This window comes from Salvelinus sp. IW2-2015, linkage group LG8, assembly GCF_002910315.2.
Source record: "Salvelinus sp. IW2-2015 linkage group LG8, ASM291031v2, whole genome shotgun sequence".
Taxonomy (NCBI): domain Eukaryota; kingdom Metazoa; phylum Chordata; class Actinopteri; order Salmoniformes; family Salmonidae; genus Salvelinus; species Salvelinus sp. IW2-2015.
In genome coordinates, this window is record NC_036848.1 from 39,984,741 (window position 1) to 40,002,295 (window position 17,555).

Genomic DNA, 17,555 nt, shown 5'->3' on the forward strand with positions numbered 1-17,555 from the left:
AGTGCACTCACTGATATGCTGTTTTGAAATGGAATGTGCTAGACAGAAGATGCTTTATATTCCACGTTCCCATGGTAACACGGTGGTACGTGTTCCAGGTGCCAGGTTCTGTGCTGAAGCAGATGCCGCCTCCCAACGTGGGTGGAGTCGGAGGTGTGGGTGGGGTGGGGGGTGTAGGAGGGGGCGTGTTCCCCCCTCAGCTGTCCCCCCAGCACATCGCCATGCTGAGCAGCATCTACCCCCCGCACATCCAGTTCCAGCTGGTGAGTAGCTATACTCCTATACAACACTAGAATGATCACAGTAGTGGTCAGAGAACAAAGCCTTGAGGAACACAAAAACTTACCTTAGATTTGTTCTGATTAAAGCCATGTTGGTTGAAGCATCAATGTTTTTATATACAGTTGAAGTCTGAAGTTTACATACACCTTAGCCAAATACATTTAAACTCAGTTTTTCATCATTCCTGGCATTTAATCCTAGTAAAAATTCCTGTCTTAGGTCAGTTAGGATCACCACTTTATTTTAAGAATGTGAAATGTCAGAATAATAGTAGAGATAATTATTTATTTCAGGTTTTATTTCTTTCATCACAATCCCAGTGGGTCAGAAGTTTACATACTCAATTAGTATTTGGTAGCATTGCCTTTAAATTGTTTAACTTGGGTCAAATGTTTCGGGTAGCCTTCCACAAGCTTCCCACAATAAGTTGGGTGAATTTTGGCTCATTCCCCCTGCCAGATCTGGTGTAACTGAGTCAGGTTTGTAGGTCTCCTTGCTCGCACACGCTTTTTCAGTTCTGCTCACAAATTTTCTATGGGATTGAGGTCAGGGCTTTGTGATGGCCACTCTTTGTGATGGCCGCGTGTCAATGTAAATTGTCCGGTGGCGATTTTTATGAATTGTTCGGCAGTCTAATGGCTTGGGGGTAGAAGCTGTTGAGGAGTCTTTTGGTCCTAGACTTGGTGCTCCGTACCACTTGCCATGCGGTCGCAGAGGAAACAGTCTAACTTGGGTGACTGGAGTCTCTTGACAATTTTATGGGCTTTCTTCTGACACCGCCTATTATATAGATCCTGGATGGCAGGAAGCTTAGCCCCAGTGATGTACTGGGCCGTTTGCACTACCATCTGTAGCGCCTTACAGTGAGATGCCAAGCAGTTGCCGTACCAGGTAGTGATGCAACCGGTAAGGATGCTCTCGATGGTGCAGCTGTAGAACCTTTTGAGGATTTGGTGGCCTATGCCTAATCTTTTCAGTCTCCCGAAGGGAATTTTTTGTTGTTGTGCCCTCTTCACGACTGTCTTGGTATGTTTGGACCATGATAGTTCGTTGGTGATGTGGACACCAAGGAACTAGAAGCTCTCGACCCGCTCCACTACAGCCCCGTCAATGATAATGGGGGCCTGTACGGCCCGCCTTTTCCTGTAGTCCACGATCAGCTCCTTTGTCTTGCTCACATTGAGGGAGAGGTTGTTGTCCTGGCACCACACTGCCAGTTCTCTGACCTCCCTATAGGCCGTCTCATCGTTATCGGTGATAAGTTGTTGTGTCGTCAGCAAACTTAATGATGGTGTTGGAGTCGTGTTTGGCCACACAGTTGTGAGTGAACAGGGAATACAGGAGGGGACTAAGTACACACACCCCTGAGGGGCCCCAGTGTTAAGGATCAGTGTGGCAGCAGACGTGTTGTTGCCTACTCTTACCACCTGTGGGCGGCCAGTCAGGAAGTCCAGGATCCAGTTGCAGAGGGAGGTGTTTAGTCCCAGAGTCTTTAGCTTGGTGATGAGCTTCGTGGGCACTATGGTGTTGAATGCTGAGCTGTAGTTGATGAACAGCATTCTCACATAGGTTTTCCTTTTGTCCAGGTTAGAAAGTGCGAGTGTGGAGTGCGAATGAGATTGCGTCGTCTGTGGATCTGTTGGAGCGGTATGCGAATTGGAGTGTGTCTAATGTGTCCGGGAGGATGCTGTTGATGTGAGCCATGACCAGCCTTTCAAAGCACTTCATGGCTACCGACGTGAGTGCCACGGGGCGATAATCATTTAGGCAGGTTACCTTCGCTTCCTTGGGCACAGGGACAATGGTGGTCTGCTTGAAACATGTAGGTATTACAGACTCGGTTAGGGAGAGGTTGAAAATGTCAGTGGAGACACTTGACAGTTGGTCCGCGCATGCTTTGAGCACACGTGCTGGTAATCCGTCTGGCCCAGCGGCTTTGAATGTTGACCTGTTTAAAAGTTTTGTTCACATCAGCTACGGAGAGCGTTATCACACAGTCATCTAGAACAGCTGGTGGTCTCGTGCGCATGCTTCAGTGTTGCTTACCTCGAAGCGAGCATAAAAGGCATTTAGCTCTTCTGGTAGGCTCGCGTCACTGGGCAGCTCGCGTCTGGATTTCCCTTTGTAGTCCGTAATAGGTTTCAAGCCCTGCCACATCTGACGAGCATCTGAATCCTACTACACCGGCTCTATCTTAATCCTTTATTGACCCTTTGCTTGTTTTATGGTTCGTCAATTTCGGATTTCTTATAAGCGTCCGGATTAGTCTCCCGCTCCTTGAAAGCGGCAGCTCTAGCCTTTAGCTCTATTTTCAGGTGTCTCCAGCGATGTTCGATCGAGTTCAAGTCCGGGCTCTGGCTGGGCCACTCAAGGACATTCAGAGACTTCTCCCGAAGCCACTCCTGCGTTGTCTTGGCTGTGTGCTTAGGGTCGTTGTCCTGTTGGAAAGTGAACCTTCGCCCCAGTCTGAGGTCCTGAGCACTCTGGAGCAGGTTTTTATCAAGGATCTCTGTACTTTGCTCCGTTCATATTTCCCTCGATCCTGACTAGTCTCCCAGTCCCTGCCGCCGAAAAACATCCCCTCAGCATGATGCTGCCGCCACCATGCTTCACCGTAGGGATGGTATTGGCCAGGTGATTTTATTATTATTTTTATTTATTTAACCTTTAACTAGGCAAGTCAGTTAAGAACATTCTTATTTACAATGGTGGCCAAACCCGGACGATGCTGGGCCAATTGTGCGTCGCCCTATGGGACTCCCAATCACGGCCGGATGAGATATGGCCTGGATTCAAACCAGGGACTGACCGCTGCACCATTCGGGAGTGGTGATGAGCAGTGCCTGGTTTCCTCCAGATGTGACTCTTAGCATTCAAGCCAGTTTGGCCGTGCGGCCAGCTCGGCCAGCTCTAGGAAGAGTCTTGGTTGTTAAAAACTTCTTCCATTCAAGAATGATGGTGGTCTCTGTGTTCTTGGACCTTCAATGCTGCAGAAACATTTTTGGTACCCTACCCTAGATCTGTGCCTCGGAGCTCTTACGGTCAATTCCTTCGACCTCATGGCTAGGTTTTTGCTCTGACATGCACTGTCAACTGTGGGACCTTATATAGGCAAGTGTGTGCCTTTTCAAACCATGCCCAATCAATTGAATTTACCACAGGTGGACTTCAATCAAGGTGTAGAAACATCTCAAGGATGATCAGTGGAAACAGGATACACCTGAGCTCAATTTCGAGTCTCATAGCAAAGGGTCTGAATACTTATGTAAATAAGGGATTTCTGGCTTTATTTTTAATACATTTGCAAAAATGTCTAAACCTATTTTTGCTTTGTCATTATGAGGATTTTTTATTTTATCAAATTTAGAATAAAGCTGTAACGTAATAAAATGTGGGGAAGGGGTCTGAATACTTTCCAACTATACTGTAGGCCCAATTTGTTTTAAAAATTAGAGGCGGTCTCCATCTTTTGAGACCTTACAGCTCTATCAACCTCTGTTCATACCCCTCCTCTCTCTATCTGCTGTGTTCAAACTGCCCTCCTCTTCTTAGGGTGTTGTAACAGGTGTTTACAGTCGTCTATCCCTCTCCCCCAGGCCTGCCAGCTTCTCCTCCAGCAGCAGCAGCAGAACCCCCAGCAGCAACAGCTCACCTCACCACAGCAGCTCCAACAGCTCCTACAGAACCAGAGGAAGTTCCCCCAAAACCCACGCCAGCAGGCCGACCCACAACAGGTACTACTTCTACTGCTACTGTTACCACTACTACTACTATTATATTGATTAGGAGATGACAGGTCTAATACAGAGTCATGTCTGTCCTATTAAATATATTCCCAAATACATTGAACAAAAATATTAACGCAACATGTAAAGTGTTGGTCCCGTGTTTCATGAGCTGAAATAAAAGATCCCAGAAATCTTACAAACGCACAAAAATGTATTTCTCTCAAATTTTGTGCACAAATTTGTTTACATCCCTGTTGGTGAGCATTTCTCCTTTGCGACGATGATCTTTCCACCTGACAAGTGTGGCATATCAAGAAGCTGATTAAACAGCTTGATCATTACACAGGTGCACTTTGTGCTAGGGATAATTCATTCCTCAAATGTGCAGTTTTGTTAAACAACACAATACCACAGATGTCTCGTGTTTTGAAGGAGCATACAATTGGCATGCTGACTGCAGGAATGTCCACCAGAGCTGTTGCCAGAGAATGTAATGTTAATTTCTCTACCATAAGCCTCAAGTCATTTTTAAAGAATTTGGCTGTACATCCGACTGGCCTCACAACTGCAGACCACGTGTATGGCATTGTGTGGGCTAGCGGTTTGCTGATATCAACTTTAAGAGTGCCCCATGGTGGCGGTGGGATTATGGTATGGGCGGGCATAAGCTACGAACACAATTGCATTTTATCGATGGCAATTTGAAAGCACCGAGATACTGTGAAGAGATCCTGAGGCCCATTGTCGTTCCATTCAGCATGATAATGCACAGCCCCATGTCGCAAGGATCTTTATACAATTCCTGGAAGCCTGCATACTCACCAGACATTTTACCCTTTGAGCATGTTTGGGATGCTCTGGATCAACGTGTACGACTGCGTGTTCAAGTTCCCGCCAATATCCAGCCACTTCGCGCAGCCATTGAAGAGTGGGACAACATTCCACAAGCCGCAATCAACAGCCTGATCAACTCTATGCAAAGAAGATGTCACGCTGAATGAGGCAAATGGTGGTCACGCCTAGGGCTGTTGCGGTGACCGTATTACCGGCGGTCACCAGTCATGAAGGCAGTCAAATTTCACTTTGTTGAAGCAAACCATCCCATCTCCTCCCTCAAATACACAGGCATTGAGCATGTTGCTCTACCAAGGAGAGGAGGTAACATCGAGATCCTACTTTTACAAAAGAAGGCTTACTGGATATCCTATCTAAAAACTTTGACACCTAGTTGTCTGGAAATTGACTTTGATCTCAGGCCCCAAATGAACAACTCTCTCTTATGAGCAAGTCTTATAAATGGATATATTCTTTCTACAGCTCATCAACGTACACACCCAATATGTTCCACCTGTTGATGATGCTTATTATGCATTACATGTAACACTTTTTTATTAAATAGGAAACAATTAAATATATGTGAAATTTAATGAAACAATGTATGTTTATGCTAATATTATGCACAATATTTAATTGTTTCCATATGATAACAATAGCCTAATATATTCAATATGCTATAAACTATTGTTTTTTAAGTTTTACTCAATTCATTCTAATTCACTTAATAATTATGACACACTGTTGTCATTGGTTGCGCTGTTTCTCTACATAACCTGGTTCAAGCATTCTTGACATTACCCTGAAGAAGGCACAGTGATGCTGAAACAGTGGTGACTTACTTGATAAATTACTGGGAGTTTATATATAGAGTGTGCGACTCTATTTTTATAGCTTATAGTTTATTCGCCGTTATTCAGCACCTCTACATAAAATAATTTTCTCTGGGTATGCGCCAGCTCATGTTTTTATTATAATTTTTTTTTTTTAATCGGACAACCCTATAGAATAGTTTGACCTATTTACCTAATAGTCTTGTTGTGTGTTTTATGCGAGATAAATATTACTCTCGAGGCGCATTCTAATTGCGAGAGCCATAGGAGGGAAACGTGTATTCTGACAAGCAGTCAATGCACAACAATTCTTAATGCAATCACGGGAAAATGCTTTTGAAAGCAGTTTTCCATTGCTACCACGTTTATTTGTCTGCTCCTTCCAATTGCGCGAGTGGCATCGTTTTACAAATATGTTAGGCGCAGCTGCCCAACAGAGCTCTTAAAGGGGCAATGGCATCTTAAAAGAGCAATGACATAGGCCTACTTTGTAATAGAAACCCCCCAGAATAATAATTTATGTATTAATAATAATTACATTATTAATAATAATTATAATCAGGATATGTCCAATGGTGTAAATGCAGATAGGTTGAAGCAGAAGGTTTGTCTATGTACATTTTATACCCACTATGCTGCATCACTTAGGCTACAGGTGATGATGCTTATTGCCAATAGCACATCTGGTAATATAGACGCTCCCCCTCCCCCATAGTCAACTGGCGGTCCGGACACAGAGCGGGGTCAATACGGACTGCGGGTCCCGACTACAAAAATATATACAGTCGGAAGTTTACATACACCATAGCCAAATACATTTAAACTCAGTTTTTCACAATTCCAGACATTTAATCCAAGTAAAAATTCCCTGTCTTAGGTCAGTTAGGATCACCACTTTATTTTAAGAATGTGAAATGTCAGAATAATAGTAGAGAGAATGATTTATTTCAGCTTTTATTTCTTTCATCACATTCCCAGAGGGTCAATTAGTATTTGGTAGCATTGCCTTTAAATTGTTTAACTTGAGTCAAACATTTCGAGTAGCCTTCCACAAGCTTCCCACAATAAGTTGGGTGAATTTTGGCCCATTCCTCCTGACAGAGATGGTATAACTGAGTCAGGTCTCCTTGCTCGCGCACGCTTTTTCAGTTCTGTCCACAAATTGTCTATGGGATTGAGGTCAGGGCTGTGTGATGGCTGCTCCAATACCTTGACTTTGTTGTCCTTAAGCCATTTTGCAACAACTTTGGAAGTATGCTTGGGGTCGTTGTACATTTGGAAGACCCATTTGAGACCAAGCTTTAACTTCCTGACTGATGTCTTTAGATGTTGCTTCAATATATCCACATAATTTTCTTTCCTCTTGATGCCATCTATTTTGTGAAGTGCACCAGGCCCTCCTGCAGTAAAGCACCCCCACAACATGATGCTGCCACCTCCATGCTTCACGGTTGGGATGGTGTTCTTCGGCTTGCAAGCTTCCCCCTTTTTCCTCCAAACATAATGATGGCTAAACTGTTCTATTTTTGTTTCATCAGACCAGAGGACATTTCTCCAAAAAGTACGATCTTTGTCCCCATGTGCAGTTGCAAACCGTAGTCTGGCTTTTTTAAGGCGGTTTTGGAGCAGTGGCTTCTTCCTTGCTGAGCGGCCTTTCAGGTTATGTCGATGTAGGACTCGTTTTACCGTGGATATAGATACTTTTGTACCTGTTTCCTCCAGCATCTTCACAAGGTCCTTTGCTGTTCTGTGATTGATTTGCACTTTTCGCACCGAAATACATTTGTCTCTAGGAGACAGAACGCGTCTCCTTCCTGAGCGGTATGATGGCTGCGTTGTCCCATGGTGTTTATACTTGCATACTATTGTTTGTACAGATGAACGTGGTACCTTCAGGCATTTGGAAATTGCTCCCAAGGATGAACCAGACTTGTGGAGGTCTACAATTGTTTTTCTGAGGTCTTGGCTGATTACTTTTGATTTTCCCATGATGTCAAGCAAAGAGGTACTGAGTTTGAAGGTAGGCCTTGAAATACAGCCACAGGTACACCTCCAATTGACTCAAATTATGTCAATTAGCCTTCTAAAGCCATGACATAATTTTCTGGAATTTTCCAAGCTGTTTAAAGGCACAGTCAACTCAGTGTATATAAACGTCTGACCCACTGGAATTGTGATACAGTGAATTAAAAGTGAAATAATCTGTCTAAACAATTGTTGGGGGGGAAAAAACACTACCGTTACCACCACCACCACTACTACCGTTACTACCACCACTACTGTTACTACCACCACTACCGTTACTGTTTACCGTCACCACTACTGTTACCACTACTGTTGGGGCGCCAGGTAGCCTAGTGGTTAGAGCGTTGGGCCAGTAACCGAAAGGTTGCTGAATCGAATCCCTGAGCTGGCAAGGTAAGACTTTGTCGTTCTGCCCCTGAACGACCCACCATCATTGTAAATAAGAATATGTTCTTAACTGACTTGCTTAGTTAAAGTTTATTATTTTGTTTTTAAATAAATAATACTGTTACCACCACCACTACTACTGTTACAACCACTACTACTGCTACTGCACCCAAAATGAGTACAGTCACCTATTTCAGTCCAAGTCGAGCACTGCTACTACTTCTACTAAATACCAGAACGTACGGCAGCAGGCCGACCCACAACAGGTACTCCTACTGGTACAGCAGCTACTAATACTACTGCATTGGAAACAACACAACCCCACTTATTTCATGCTATGACTCGGGTAAACCTCTGTACTTGAGGAATTACTGTCACAGCATCGCATGGATAGTCAGACTGTGGTGATGCGCTCATGTTGCCGTGTTTGCTTACAGGGTTTTCAATCCCACTAATCCGTCATCTCTCTCCTCAGTTGGCCAGGATCGTGGCTATTCTCCAGCAGCAGAGGCAACAGCAGCAGCAGGGCGTCGGCGGGGTGGGAGTGGGCTCCAAACTGTCCCCCTCTCACCTGGGAGGGGGAGGCCCAAAACTGCCTATGGCAGACTCCCTGCCCCATCCAGGCATGGGGGGCTCTGTGGACCTGCACCAGAAAACACAGGGCTACTCTGGTGAGTGGTGTACACATAGATATGAATGGAGATAAAGGATAGATAATAGTCTCTTGTCACATACTTGAGATTTTCCTTTTTACCTGAGAGAACATCCCTAAAATTAACACATAACTAGAATATATTATTTTCAATACAAACCACTAACAATGTAGACCATCTTGAGGATTTTCATTGCATACTGACTGATGCTCTGCATGTAATTGAGTCATTGTACATGCCACCTGCCATCAGCTCTGACACCTTTCTGCTCCCCCCCTCAGGGTACAGTGGAGGAGTGAACATGTCTGGTCTGGACATGGGGGGCTCGGTGGTGGGGGGCCCAGGGGGCATGAAGGATGTGGGGGGGCAGCAATCCCGCTTCAAATGGATGATGGAGGGTCATTCTCCTGCCCCCTCCCTTCCTGAGAGCCTCCACAAAAACGGTGAGAGCGAAAGCCCTTATTCTGTAGTGAGTGTACTGAATTAATTACAGTATGACATGCCAACATTGTCGACCCATCAGCTGCTTTTTCATCTGACTTTATTTTTTTCTTCTCTTCATCTCACTATGTCTTCTCTTCCCCCTCTGTCTTTCCATCCCCCTCTCCCTTTCAGGTCCTATGTCCACCCCTATGAGGAGGGGTGGCTCGCCATACTCCCAGTATGACATGATGGTAGGGGAGGGGCTAGGTATGCCCACACAGGGGGACAACTGGCACCGTACTCCTGGGAACAAGATGAGCTCCAAGCCCCAGGGCACGTCCAGCTGGCCTCCTGGTGAGTGGCCCTTCTAAATATCAACTGAATGTGCCGGGATTTGTTCTATCCCACCACTAACACACTTGATTTGATCAAATCCCCTGAATCAGTTAGTGTTGGGCTGGAACAGAAGCCTGCAACTCTCTGTGACCAGGGTTAAGTCGATGAGGAGGGCTTCTATTTGCTCTGAAATTCTAATCTAGAATTCCTGTATGTTTGTCTATGATGTCAGAGTTCCAGCCCGGCGTGCCCTGGAAGGGGATCCAGAGCATCGACCCCGAGTCTGATCCCTACATGACCCCAGGGAGCATGATGGGAATCCCTGGGCCGTCCAGCCTCAATGACACAGAGCACCAGTTGCTAAGAGACAACACAGGTACCTACCTAGATTGAAGCAGAGTTACTCCTGTATCTATGACTAAGTCCACATTCCGAGGACTAGTTGCTGAGACCGGCTGACCTGACATTACTTATTACTTAACAGTAACACATTACATAAGTATATAGTCAACCCTCCATGTTCTCACATAAAGTCAAAGAAACTTTCACATAACACTGAAATCATACCCATCAATACATGCATCAGTCAGTTAAATATCAGGTTGTGTTAATAATACATATATCTTGATGGTGTGTTGATGCTAGCTAAGCTTGTGGTGTTTGTTTCAGAACCCAACCCCTCCCTGAACACCTTGCTGCCTTCACCTGGTGCCTGGCCCTACAGTGCCTCAGACAGCCCCCTCAACAACGCACACAACTCAGGTAGCAGACTGGAAAACACTCACAGTATTACTGTAAATGTGTTATGTATGGTTTACGAATGTCCTAATGTGCCTTTCACCGAAAGTGTTACACATTCACTTAATATTCTCCTGGCATTTCAAATAGTGTTCCTCTGCTTTTTTCACTCATACTGTTTCAGCTGTTGTATCATTCAGTTAATCGAGTTTCAACTCTGTCTTCGTTTAGTTTTTCTGTGTGTTCCATCCTCCACGTGTGCGGTTATAACAGAGGCAGTTCTGACTTTAGTTCATTTCCTGTTTCTCACAGCAAATTACACAGAGTATAAGACCAGCTGGCCCCCTGAGCCCATTGGACACAACAAGATGTGGAAGACCAATCGCAACCAACAGTCCCAGCAGCTGCCACGCCCACCCCCGGGACTCACCAATCAGAAGCAGGCCTCGCCGTCCCGTGGCCCATGGCAGGCCCGTGGCTGGGGCAGCTCGAGTGGGATCCAGGAAACCAGATATGGCCCTGGTAATATCATAACACAATGTTGTAGAGAATGGAGGGGCCTGTGTTTCTGAGTCTTTCCACCCTGTACTGTTCTGTGCTGCCCTGCTGCCTGGGAAAGCATTCAGCAGACTAAATGTACCCAGGATGTCCCTTGCCTTGATCTGAATTGCCGTCCCAAATTGTACCCTATTCCCTATGGGCACTGGTCAATACTAGTGCACTATAAAGGGAATGTGGTGCCATTTGGGACGCGGACCCAGATAAATTACATATTTTATTCTGGGTGCTGCAAGCTTAAAGTACAGTAGGGCTTATTTATCATTCATTGCTCCAGAGCTGCCTGCCGCAAGTACAGAGGTAATGGTTTTCTAATATCTGGAACTGATTCCTATGTGCTTTGGTTCTAGCAGGCTCTGCTTGGAGTGATGGGGGGACCTCCAGAGGAAGCTGCTGGCTGGTGCTCTGCTGCACCTCACTCCACAGTCACCACACATCATCCCTCAATCAACGACTACCTAACACACACGACGCACACCACACATCATCCCTATGCAGGACATCGATAGACACACACAACATCATCCCTCATTCAAGACTATCCTTCCACACACGACACGACAACACCACACACACACACAACACACTACACACACACACACACCCTACACACACACACAATATCGTGGTACGATACTTACCTAGTTCACACAAACACATCCCTCATCAAAGACTACCTACACACACACACACACACAAGGCAACAGCCAATCAACCCATCAACGACTACCTACTCACCACACACACACCATCCGTCATAAGACTACCTACACACACCCACACATCACTACAGATGCCCAACATCACAACGCAACCCACCACACACACACATCTCACGACATACCACACACACCACCATACACACACACATCCACATCAAGACTACCTACACTGACCCATAAACTCGACCTCAAATCCTCACAAAAAGCAACACCCCCCCACCACAAACTCACACAACCCACTCCCCGTCATCCAAGACTACCTACACACCCACACACACACACCATCCCTCATCAAATCTCAACAAAGACACACAATCTGAAGGACACCACACCACACACACACACACCATCCCTCATCAAGGGACTACCTACACACACAACACACACCACACCATCCCCTTCATCAAGACTACCTACACCCACAACACCACACACCACACCATCCCTCATCAAGACTACCTACACACACACCACACACACAATCCCTCATCAAGGACTACCTTACACACACCACACACACACACATCCCTCATCAAGACTACTACACACCACACACACACACAAACACACACACACATCATCCCTCGTCAAGACTAACCTACACACACCACCACAATCATCACTCAATCAAGACTACCTCACACACACACACATCATCACTCATCAAGACTACCTAAACACCACACAAATCATCACTATCAGACTACCTTACCACACCACATCATCCCTCCATTCAAGACTACACCACACACACACATCATTCCCTCATCAAGGACTACACACACACACACACATCATCCCTCATCAAGACTACACACACACACAACACATCATCCCTCATCCCCAGACTACCACACCCACACCAACATTCATCCCTCATCAAGACTAACACAAACACACACATCATCCCTCATTCAAGACTACACACACACACACAGCAATCCCTCACAAGACTACACACACACACACATCATCCCTTCATCAAGACTACACAACAACACACACACACACAACATTCATCCATCAAGAACTACCACACACACACACATCATCCCTTACAAGGACTACCACCACACAACACATCCATTCCCTCATCAAGACTACACACCCACACACAACATTTCCCTCATTCAAAGACTACACACACACACATCATCCTACTTCATCAAGACTACACACACACAACAACCACACATCATCCCTCATCAAGACTACACACAACACACCAACACACCACATCATCCCTCATCAAGACTAAACACACACACACACTCATTCCCCATCAAGACTACACGACAACAACACAATCATCCCTCATCAAGTGACTAACACACACACACACACATCATCCCTCATCAAGACTACCACACACAACCATCATCCATCATTCAATCACAGGAACGCAATCATCTGCTACAGACACACAACACCACACACACTCATCCCTCATCAAGACTACCTACACACACACACACACATCATCCTCCATCAAAGACTACACCACACACACACACACATCAACCCTCATCAAAGACTACACACACACACACCACACATCATCCTCATCAAACTACACACACGAACACACACCATCATCCCTCATCAAGACTAACACACACACACACACATCATCCCTCATCAAGACTACACACACCACCACCACTAACATTCCCTCATCCAAGACCTACACACCAAACACACCACACATCATCCCTCATCAAGCTACAACACACACACACACATCTCCCTATCAAGACACACCACACACACACACACATCATTCCCTCATCAAGATACACACACACACACACAGTCTCATCAATACCACCCTTCATCTCCAAGACTCACACAACTACACACCACACACCACATCATCCCTCATCAAGACTACACAACCATCCCCATCAGACTACACACACACACCACATCATCCCTCATCAAGACTACCAACACCACAACACCACACATCATCCCTCATCAAGACTACCGACAACCACACCACACACACACTCCCTCATCAGACTACACACACACACACACACACATCATCCCTCATTCAAGACTCACACACACACACACACATCATCCCTCACAAGACTACACACACACACAACACACAATTTCACAACTATACACAACACCATCAATCCCACAGACTTACACACACACACACACACATCATCCTCAACAAGACTCACAAACACACACCACACATCATCCCTCAACAAGACTACACACACACCACCATTCTCTACCACATCACACTCATCCCTCAACAAGACTATCACACCACACACACACCTACCCTACGATACACACCCACTCATCCCTCATCAAGAACTACACACACACACACACACACATCATCCTCATCGAAAGACTAACACACACACACACACACACATTCAATTCCCTCATCAAGACTACACACACACACACACACACCACAGATAAAACAACAATCAAATCCCTCATCAAGACTAACACACAACACACACACTCCATCAGACTACACACAACCACATTCCTCATCAAGACTACACACACACACACAACATCATCCCTCATCCAAAGACCTACACACACACACACACCACCACATCATCCCTTCATCAAGACTACCAAACACACTACACATCATCCTCATCAAGACGTAACACACACACACACACACATATCCTCATCAAGACTACACACACAACACACCACACACATCATCCCTCATCAAAGACTACACCAACACACACACACACATCATCCCTCATCAAGACTACACACACCACACCGACACATCATCACAATCCTACATCAGCTACACGACTCCCTCACAGAGCCACACACACACACACATTCATCTCCTCATCAAGACTCCACACAATCATCCTCAAGGACACACAGCACATCATCCCTCATCAAGACTACACACACACACACACATCATCCCTCATCAAGACTACACACACACACACACACACATCACATATCTCCTCATCCCCAGACTACACACCACACACACACAATCATCCTCTCAAGGACTCACAACACCACACAACAGCATCATCCCCATCAAGACTAACAGCACACACACACATCATCCCTCATTCAAGGACTTACACACTCACACACACACATCTCCCTCATCAAGTACTACACACACACACACATCATCCCTCATCAAGACTACACACACAACCACACACACACACATCATCCCTCATCAAAGACTACACACACACACACACACATTCCCTCATCAAGACTACACACACACCACACACACACACTCATCCCTCATCAAGACTACCACACACAACACCACACACACATCATCCCTCATCAAGGACTACACACACACACACACACATCATCCCTATCAAGATCACACACACACACCCACACATCATCCCTCATTCAAGACACACACACACACACACACACACACACATTTCATCCCCTCATCAAAGCTACACACACAACCACACACAAACATATCCCTCATCCAAGACTAACACACACACACACACACATTCCCTCATCAAGACTACCTACACACACACACACACACACCATCTCATCAAGACTACCTACCACACACACCACACACACACCATCCCTCATCAGACTACCTACACACACACACACACACACCCATCCCTCATCAAGACTACCTACACACACACACACACACACCAATCCCTCATCAAGACTACCTACACACACACACACACACACCCTCATCAAGACTACCTACACACCACCACACATCCCCTCATCAAGACTACCTCTACACACACACACACCACACACACACACACACACATCATCCCTCGTCAAGACTACCTACACACACACACACATCATCACTCATCAAGACTACCTACACCCACACACACATCATCACTCATCAAGACTACCTACACACACAACACATCACTCATCAAGACTACCTAACACACCACATCATCCCTCATCAAGACTACTACACCAACACACATCCCTCATCAAAACTACACAACACACACACATCATCCCTCATCAAGACTACACCACACACACACACATCATCCCCATCAAGACACCACACACACACATTCAAGACTCCCCCCATCAAGACTACACACACCACACACATCATCCCTATCAAGACTACACACACACACACACATCATCCCTCATCAAGACTACACACACACAACACCACACAACATCATCCATCAGACACACACACACACACACACACATCATCCTCATCAAGACTACACCACACACCACCACCATCATCCCCAGACTACACACACACACACACACATCATCCCTCATCAAGACTACACACACACACACACACATCCCTCATCAGATACTACACACACACACATCATCCCTCATCAGACTTACACAACACACACAAACACGCATCCCTCATCAAGACTACACACCACACACACACACACATCATCCCTCATCAAGACTACACACACACACACACACATCATCCCTCATCAAGGACTACACACACACACACACACATCATCCCTCATCAAGACTACACACACACACACACACATCATCCCTCATCAAGACTACACACACACACACACACATCATCCCTCATCAAGACTACACACCACACACAACACATCATCCCTCATCAAGACTACACACACACACACACATCATCCCTCATCAAGACTACACACACACACCACATCATCCCTCATCAAATACACCACACACACACACACACGAATCCACTCATCAAGGACCTCACACACACACACACACACACATCATCCCTCATCAAGACTACACACACCACACACCACACATCATCCCTCATCAAGACTACACACACACACACCACACATTCATCCCCCATCAAGACTACACACACACACACACACATCATCCCTCATCAAGACTACACACACACACACACACATCATCCCTCATCAAGACTTACACACACAACCACACATCATCCCTCAATCAAGACTCACACACACACCACACACACCATCCCTCATCAAGACTACACACACACACACACACTCATCCTCATCAAGACTACACACACACACCACACACATCATCCCTCATCAAGACTACACACAACACACACACATCATCCCTCATCAAGACTACAACACACACACCACACACATCATCCCTCATCAAGATACACACACACACCACACACATCATCCCTCATCAAGACTATACACCACACACACACACACATCATCCCTCATCAAGACTACACACACACACACACACATCACCCTCATCAAGACCTACACACACAACACACACACATCATCCCTCATCAAGACTACAACACACACACACACACACATCATCCCTCATCAAGACTACACACACACCACACACACATCATCCCTCACAAGACTACACACACACACACATCATCCCCTCAACAAGACCTACACACACCACACATCATCCGCTTCACAAGACTTACCACACACCACACCACCATCATCCCTCACACAACGACTACACACACACACACACACACACTCATCCCTCATCAAGACTACACACACAACACACAACACATCATCCCTCATCAAGACTACACACACACACCACACACACACATATCCCTCATCAAGACTACACACACACACACACACACATCATCCCTCATCAAAGACTCACAACACACACACCACACATCATCCCTCATCAAGACTACACACACCACCACACACACATCATCCCTCATCAAGACTACACACACACACACACACACATCATCCCTCATCAAGACTACACACACACACACACACATCATCCCTCATCAAGACTACACACACCACACACACATCATCCCTCATCAAGACTACACCACACACACACACACACATCATCCCTCATCAAGACTCTACCACACACACACACACCATCATCCCTCATCAAGACTACACACACTCACACACACACATCATCCCTCATCAAGACTACACACACCATCATCCCTCATCAAGGACTACACACACACACATTCATCCCCAT

At 45.8% G+C, this 17,555-nt stretch overlaps 1 protein-coding gene across 1 annotated transcript in view; it reads left to right on the plus strand.

Moving 5' to 3' along the window:
* Positions 1–17,555, plus strand: part of tnrc6ba (trinucleotide repeat containing adaptor 6Ba) — a 44,675-nt gene that overhangs the window by 11,522 nt on the left and 15,598 nt on the right. Inside the window, exons 12-20 of the mRNA XM_070445036.1 lie at positions 99–263; positions 3,879–4,016; positions 8,565–8,760; positions 9,024–9,185; positions 9,358–9,519; positions 9,734–9,877; positions 10,171–10,263; positions 10,552–10,761; positions 11,148–11,222. Coding sequence (XP_070301137.1) covers positions 99–263; positions 3,879–4,016; positions 8,565–8,760; positions 9,024–9,185; positions 9,358–9,519; positions 9,734–9,877; positions 10,171–10,263; positions 10,552–10,761; positions 11,148–11,222 — 1,345 coding nt within the window. The remainder of the gene's footprint in view (positions 1–98; positions 264–3,878; positions 4,017–8,564; positions 8,761–9,023; positions 9,186–9,357; positions 9,520–9,733; positions 9,878–10,170; positions 10,264–10,551; positions 10,762–11,147; positions 11,223–17,555) is intronic.